At 45.8% G+C, this 8,456-nt stretch overlaps 1 protein-coding gene across 1 annotated transcript; it reads right to left on the reverse strand.

The window, feature by feature from the left end:
* Positions 1 to 6: 6 nt before the first annotated feature.
* LOC118755720 lies at positions 7 to 2,110 on the reverse strand (the record flags this gene model as incomplete). The annotated part of the gene is made up of 4 exons (XM_036490543.1): positions 1,853 to 2,110; positions 881 to 1,801; positions 272 to 603; positions 7 to 210 (listed from the first exon to the last, which is right to left on the reverse strand). Coding segments are annotated over exons 1-4 (1,523 nt in total), but the record flags the coding sequence as incomplete, so codon positions are not given.
* Between the last annotated feature and the right edge of the window lie 6,346 nt (positions 2,111 to 8,456).

The following is an 8,456-nucleotide window of genomic DNA, read 5'->3' on the forward strand; positions in this document are numbered from 1 at the left end:
GCCAGCTGTATTTTTTCTCTTCTCCTATCTGACTTCTGGTATGAGAGTAATTTCTCTGCAGGCGGTAGAGGCGACATTTCCTTAGGAGGTGTACTTCTTGACAATGAACTGCCAGCCATCATAGGCATGGGAAGCAGAGGTTCAGCGAAGTTCACATCATTAAAAGGTTTATTTTTGTAAGTAAGGCTGCCAAAGTGTTCGTTGGTGAACCTGTAAGCAAATCATACTGCTGGTTTAATAGCTGCCTATGAAGGTTATATGCATGTATTACCAAGAACCGCGCATGCTATTGGATGTAATCAAATCAAGTGCATCGCAGGTGTCTTCGATCGATACCTTATCCACCACATTCCGTATGCCCTCCAGCATATCTTCACTATCGCTAAATTCCACCTCGACAGTGCGCTTTAATGGTGGGGATGTTGCCTGCGCTACATAGCTCATACATTTACTCATACCCGTGGCGTTTAACATTTTCATTTCATTGCCATCGTCACTCGAATCCATGACATGCTGCATTGGGGTATCCTCGTCAACGCTCGAAAAGTCAGGAAAGCTCAAGTGCACGTCATTGAAAACATGGTCCACGTTTTCGTTGGGGGACTATGTGGAAAAAAAGACGCTTTTGATGTAAACCAGGAAAATAGGAAATTAAAATTATCGGTGTAGTAAGTATGTAGTAAGATGCAGAGGACTGCGAGATGTCAAATCCAATCAGGAGACGCGCAAACTAAAAGTGCTGAAAGGCAACATACACATTCGTTTGTGTTCCAGCTATCGCATACTTTTAGGCGCATACTTAATTCCACTCAGCATTCAATCCTTGCATTCCACCACTGCTCTGCAATATTATTCTTGATAACACTACGCCTCCGCTCACTTTCTTATCTATCGCACACATTTTCTGCGGCTCCAGATCCTCTAGTGACGTCTTCATCGCTGCCAATATCGTATTCGGCGTCGTGGGCTCATAATGCTGCTTCAGATGCGCAAAAAAGTGCAACTGGGAGTCTGCTGTATGGCCGCAAATCTCACAACTATATACTGCCGCGTTCAGCCGTACTTCCTCCGGCAATTTGTGCACGTCGCCTACAGGCGGTGATAGCACATTCTCTGCTCCGCTCAGCGACACTCGTAGCTTGCGCGAAATACGTTTTTTATGCGGCAGCACTTTGCGTGCGTTGGATACATGACGGGCATACAACACATCACTCTCGTTCATCAGATCGGCCGCATCATCCAAACTCACATTAGCATCGGCTAGCAGAAATTGTTGCACAGCAACATCCTCACCATCCTGGTTTACACCCTCCGTGTCATCGCAGTAATTCTTGCTACCACCACCGGCGAGAAAATCGCCATTTAAAGCCATATATTGCCCAAGTTTGCTGTTGCTAAAGGTTGCTGCGCTGTTGTTGCTCCAACTAGAACTACCTCCCATAACTAAAGGTAGAGGCGCTGCTGGTTGCGTTGGTGAATTTAATGCATTCAATGTTGCTTCCGCAACGCCGTCCACCGTACTTACTGCCACATCATTTGGTGTGGGCCGGTAGTGGAAAATTAAGCTGGGAAAATGCAAACCGGGTGTAAGCGAAACTGAATCAGACACTTTGACATTGTAGCTGCTTCCTGCCCTGACTGCCGTAGTGGCAGCCGTGGTATGTGTGCTCACATTGTTGCCGGGCACACGCACCACAGTTTTATTTGGGAAGACCAAGGGCGTGTTTTCAATAAAATCGATTATGTAGTTGTTGGAGTAACGTATGTAGGTGGGTGCAAGGAGCGACTGCAAAGGAATATCCTATAGATATAACGGTTAGCAGAGGCAAGACAATGCTGATCCTCAACTTACATGGTCAATAAATTCGGGTTCTTTACGAGTCAGCGTCTGCTGTATTGGCGTTTGATCCATTGGCATGAGTTTATCTTGAGCTTCCTGCGGCTTCGAATCGCTCCTGCTGCTATCGCCCTGTCACGTTACGTGCATCGATGTATTAGCGTTTCCTCTTGCTTTGGGGAGGGCGCTTCAAATATTGTAAACACTTTTGTAAATCAAGAAATCTAAATTATTTGGAAGAATTTTTTTGTAAACCGTGCGCGACAAGACAAATGTAAACAGCTGTTTACAGCCAAAACAGCTGTCAATGCGAAAATTATCCAAAATAAGTTGCGTTCGATAACAAAATTAGCCAACACCAGCCAACACATGATTCAATAATACTGGCTGTATTTCTTTATTCATTCTGAACGTTTGGAATAAACTTTTTTGTTTACTTATTCTTTAGAACGTTCCTGATGATATGTTAACGTATATTTCAAACGCATTCTGTTTATTCCGGCTGTGAAATGGGATTATCCGGAATGTATAAAGAAACGCAGCCACTAATATTATTGAATCATGCAGCCAGCAATCAAAATCAAGAGAGTAAGCGAAAGTTCTCTCCCAAAGAGATGAAAAAGCAAAAAAGTAACCGAACAGGAATTTAGCCATTACTTGCAAAAACCGGAAGAAGAAGACACACCAGCTGACTTTGTTTATGTTTTATTTGTAAACAAACTGAAACTCATGTTGCCTCCATAGCAGAAAAAAGGAACATTTCTAGAAGTAAAAACTAGTTGGCGCTATCATAAAGTCACATAGCAGGCATGATTCAATAATAAAAGGTTTTGGGAAAATTTTCCAAAACGGATCCAGGCTTTGAAAAAAAAAAAATATTAGGGAGTATAGATGAGCTTTTTCAGATTCTAAATCTGAAGACCCCACCCTCCGGAGGCTTATAGTTTTAAAGTAATTCGCATTTAAAGTTGCAAAAAATACCGAATTTAACCTCACCTTTTGCTTTGTACACCAATTGAAGTGAAATGCCAGTGCTGCCATACATATGAAAAAATGCCTCATAAACACAAAACGGAAGCAATAAAAAAATACGGTGGCGAATACTGCGGCAACACAAAGCGAACAACGAGAAATAGGCAGAATGTTCGAAGAATGACGTAGAATGTTCCACAAAGAGAAACGTCAAGTTGGATGAACACTGCGAACAGCGAGAGAAAGAGAATGAGCGATAAACTTCAGAATGTTCTAGAGTTGCCATAAGTGCCAGCGCAGGTATATAAGGGCGCCGCCACCACGAGGTGAGTTAGTTACAAGTCAGCAAGCTACAAGTAAAGTGAGCGGAGAATTGAGTGGCGAATAAGCAAGCTATAAGTTTAATTGTGTTAACAAATAGTAAAGCGTTGTTATTGCTTTAACAAGTATTGTAAAGTGTTTTTACTGTATTAGCAAGTATTGTAAATTGTTTGTTGTACAATAAAGTTAATTGTACTACAATTTGGTCATCGTTAGCATTTATTTAACAATCCAGCGATACGAGCCCGAGTATATTTGGGAAATCCCTCAAGGTTTCGAGAGATAATCGTAACAATTGGTGTCAGAAGTGGGATTGTTAAATAAATCCCGGAGGATAAACTTCCGAAAATGACAAAAATTCAGGACTTAAAGATTGAGGAACTGAAACAGGAGTTGGAAAAGCGTAATTTGGCCACCTCCGGAAGAAAAGTGGAATTGTTATCCCGGTTGCGAGAGGCTATGGAAGCTGAAGGCATCGACGTGGACAAATACGACTTCCAAGGTAAACCCGACGATACATCCGCAAAGGACGAACAGAAGGATGAGGCCGCTTGTTCGTCGAAGGATATGCAGCAGACATCCGGGAAGGTTGAAGAACAGCAAAAGGCTCCGTCGTCATCACCAGCTATGGACATGAACACGTTATTGGCTGCCATGTCAGAGATGTCATCACAGATTTCATCCCAGCTGCAAGTGCAGGAAACACGCATGTCATCGCAGCTGGAAGCACAGAAAACGTACATGTCATCGCAGCTAGATGAAAAGATTACTCAGCTACAGGAGAATTTATTTAAAGATAACGCGGAACTCGAGGAACGACAAGATAAAATCGAAGAGCTAATTCAGGAGAAAGTCGAAGCAAAGGTAGAAGAGTTGGAAGGTCGCCTCCGAGATATGCAGTTGAATCGCCCACCTTCTTCGACCAGCGCGCCCAAGGTAAAGACTCCATCCTTTGACGGCACGATTCCTTTCCAAGTCTTTAAGCTCTAGTTTGAGAAGACAGCTACAGCAAATCACTGGAGCATGGAGGATAAATCCGCTGCACTGTTCGTTGCATTAAAAGGACCTGCAGCGGAAATCTTGCAGACTATTCCTGATTGTGAAAGGAACAGTTACGATGCGTTAATGGGTGCAGTGGAAAGACGTTATGGTAGCGAGCACAGGAGACAGATTTACCAGATGGAGCTGGAGAATCGCTGCCAGAAATCCAACGAGACTTTACAGGAATTCGCTTCCGAGATCGAAAGGTTGGCTCATTTGGCAATTGGAGATGCATCTGGTGAGCACCTCGAAAGAGTAAAAATCCAGAGGTTCATCAACGGAATGCGGGACATGTATACCAAGCGAGAGACGTACGCGAATCCAAAGGCAACATTTGCTGAAACCGTCTCGTATGCTCAGACGCGTGAAACGGCGGCGCTCCTAAGTAGACCAGCCTACAAAGCACATCGTGTGGAAGTAGAAGCACCGGAAGAGACAAATGAAATGTTGAAGAAGATTATCCAACTGCTGGGCGAGAAAAAGCATGGTTCTGGCAAATGTTTTAAATGTGGAAAGTCGGGCCACTTCGCCCGCGATTGCAGCGCAAGTTCCAATGGTCACAACAATTCAGCAGGACGCAAACGCAGGGCTGAAGGAGACGAAACCAACTCCAATCAGTCGTTAAACTAAAACGAGCCAGCAGCAAGGGGCGCGCGCTGGCTCCAGCAATTGAATGCCCCATAATCTCCGTCTCGCGAATTGGCAGAAAAGCGAGCAACGTTACTGTTGGTGGATATGTGGACGGACATGAGCGAGTACTAACTGTGGATACGGGCGCATCACATTCCATCATTCGATCTGATTTGGTCACTAAAGAGGTAAGGCCATTACCTGGAGCAAGGTTGAGGACAGCAACTGGTGAGGACACCCAAGTTGTAGGGGAGGTAACATGCAAAGTCGCAATAGGGAATGTGACGGTGTTACACAAGTTCATAGTCGCGGCGATTATGGATGAAGTCATCATTGGATTAGACTTCATGCTTGATCAAGGTATGAAGATCAACATGAAGAACAGGATTATGACGTATAACAACATGGAAGTGCCCCTTCGGTTTGGGTATGATGGTCCGTACAGCAGCAAGCGAGTAATCTTAGAGGAAAGCGAGCAGATTCCACCGAAGTCAGAAGCAGTTGTGTGGGCAAAGATTGATGGAGATTGTGGGACAAACAAATTGTGGGTTGTTGAAGCAACAGAAAATTCTACACCGGACGTACTTATTGGTAAAACCTTGGCTAAGACGCAAAAGGATGGACGCATCCCAGTTCGAGTGCTCAATGAGTTCAAGTCACCAGTCAAACTCCGAAGAGGAACTGTACTGGGGCAATGTCGAGAGGTAGAGGCAATCTTCAACTGCGAAAAGTTACCTGAAAGCGATTCCATTGGCGAGAATGACATTGCGGAAGACATTAATGCATGGACGGAAGGGTTGGAAGAAAAATACCAGCACAAGGCTAAGGAACTTCTCCGAAGATACTGCAACATATTCGACAAGGATGGCGACAAACCAGGCAGGACTAACGTTGTGAAACATCGCATTGATACTGGCGATGCAAGGCCAATCCGTCAAGCTCCTCGGAGTGTTCCACTTGCCAAACGTGAAACTGTTAGCCAAATAATAAACGAAATGAGCGAGAGTGGTGTGATTGAACCATCAGCGAGTCCATGGAGTTCGCCGGTAGTACTTGTGAAGAAGAAGGATGGTCAAATGCGGTTCTGCGTAGACTACCGGAAACTAAACGATGTGACGAAAAAGGACAGCTATCCTCTTCCCAGGATCGATGACACTCTGGACTCGTTGACTGGAACAAAGTGGTTCTCAACACTCGACCTTAAGAGCGGTTATTGGCAAGTGGAGGTAAGTGACGAGGATAAGGAGAAGACAGCTTTCAGCGTTGGAGACGGTCTGTGGCACTTCACGGTGATGCCCTTTGGATTATGCAACGCTCCTGCCACTTTTGAACGACTTATGGACCATGTGCTCAAAGGACTGCATTGGAAAACATGTTTGGTGTATCTAGACGACATTATCGTATTGGGTAAAAGCTTTGAGGAACACCTGAACAATTTGGAAGAAGTTTTCCAGAGGATAGCTGGCGCTGGTCTGAAGCTAAGTCCTAAAAAGTGCTCACTGTTCAGGAAGGAGGTGAACTACTTAGGGCACAAGGTGACAACGGAGGGCATCTGTACTGCGAAGGAAAAGATAGAAGCAGTAAAGGATTGGCCAAGACCTAGGAACCTGCACGAACTACGAAGTTTTCTTGGGCTATGCACCTACTACCGCCGATTTGTTCCGAATTTCGCCAGCGTTGCTAATAGCCTCCACGAGCTCACTATGAAAAATAGAGCCTTCGAGTGGAACAAGGAGCAGGAGGAGGCTTTCCAGGCTCTGAAGGAACGACTATGTACTGCACCTATGCTAGCGTATCCCGTTCCAGGTGCAACGTTTATTTTGGATACGGATGCTAGTGGTTATGCCATAGGAGGCGTACTGTCGCAGGTAATTGATGGGCAGGAGAAGGTAGTTGCCTACTATAGCCGGTCGATTGGAAAACCAGAGAGGAACTACTGCGTAACTCGGAGAGAACTACTAGCGTTGGTGGACTGCGTCAAACATTTCCACAAGTACCTCTATGGGCAACGTTTCCGAGTTCGAACGGACCATGCAGCGCTGAAGTGGCTACTACAGTTTAAGAATCCAGAAGGGCAGCTAGCTCGGTGGATTGAGAGACTGCAAAGTTATGACTTCGCTATTGAGCACCGCAAGGGAAGTGTCCACGGTAATGCTGATGCCATGTCCCGCCGACCATGTAGCCTGGAATGTAAACACTGCTCAAAAGCTGAGGGAAAAGAGGACATTATAGACGTCCGTCTAACGACAATAACACCAGCGGAAGAGTGGAAGGAAGAACAGCTACGAAAGTGTCAGCAGGAAGATCCAGATCTGGAGCTTTTGATGCATGGACTGGAGGTGGACAGGAGGCCAACTAAGGAGCAAATGGCAGCGGAAAGCCCCATCGCAAAGGCGTACTGGGCACAATGGAACAGCTTAAAACTAATATCTGGCTGTTTGCATAGGGTATGGGAAAGCGAAGATGGCCAGTGCTCCCGCAACCTGATAGTAGTTCCAAGGGTAAGAATTCCGGATGTACTCAAGGAATTCCACAATGGTCCTAGTGGAGGGCACCTGGGAATCACGAAGACCCTGGAGAAGGTTAAGCAGAGGTTCTATTGGGTTGGTTGTCGGCAATCGGTCGCAGAGTGGATTGCTAACTGCGCGGAGTGTATTGCAGCTAAGGGGCCGAAATCCAGAAGTCATGGCCAGATGAAGCAATATAACTCAGGTGCACCTTTCGAGCGGATTGCCATGGATGTAGTCGGTCCATTTCCTATGAGCGCACAGGGAAACAAATACGTCCTTGTGGTTATGGACTACTTTAGCAAATGGCCGGAGGTATACCCGATTCCAAACCAGGAAGCTAAAACAGTAGCGGAGGTATTCACCTACAATTGGGTTGCGAGATACGGTGTACCTATAGAGCTGCACTCTGACCAGGGAAGAAATTTTGAGTCGGCAGTGTTCCAAGAGATGTGCCAGATACTGGGTATCCGGAAAACTCGGACGACGGCTCTTCATCCCCAATCAGACGGCATGGTGGAACGGTTCAACCGAACCCTGGAAGAGCATTTGCGGAAGGTCGTGGACAAGAATCAAAAAGATTGGGATGTCCGCATACCCTTGTTCCTGATGGGATACCGGTCAGCAGTGCATGAAACCACGGGTAAAACTCCTGCAAGGGTAATATTCGGCAGTGAGCTCCGTTTGCCTAGTGATCTGAAGTTTGGGGTGACTGGTGATGCTAGAAGGATTGGAAAAGAGACGTCAAACATCCTGGAAGAGGAGCTGAGAGAGATACATGCTCTTGTGAGACAGCGCACACAAATTATGAGTGACAAGATGAAAGCCAGGTATGATAAGGCGATGAATTCCGAGGGTTTCCAGGAAGGAGATTTGGTGTTGCTGTACAATCCACAACGAAAGAAAGGTTTGTCCCCAAAACTACAATGCAACTGGGAAGGTCCGTATAAGGTCGTAAAACGGCTAAATGACGTAGTGTATCGGGTCCAGACCGTCGGGAGACCAAGAAACAAGATGAAGGTGGTCCACTTGGAAAGGCTTGCAGCGTTTGGAACCGCAAGTGTGTCTGATCGGGACGATCAGACTTAGGTGGAGGGCAGTGTGGCGAATACTGCGGCAACACAAAGCGAACAACGAGAAATAGGCAG

The sequence above is a fragment of the Rhagoletis pomonella genome, unplaced genomic scaffold (assembly GCF_013731165.1).
Source record: "Rhagoletis pomonella isolate Grant_MI unplaced genomic scaffold, Rhpom_1.0 Rhpom_scaffold_07123, whole genome shotgun sequence".
Taxonomy (NCBI): domain Eukaryota; kingdom Metazoa; phylum Arthropoda; class Insecta; order Diptera; family Tephritidae; genus Rhagoletis; species Rhagoletis pomonella.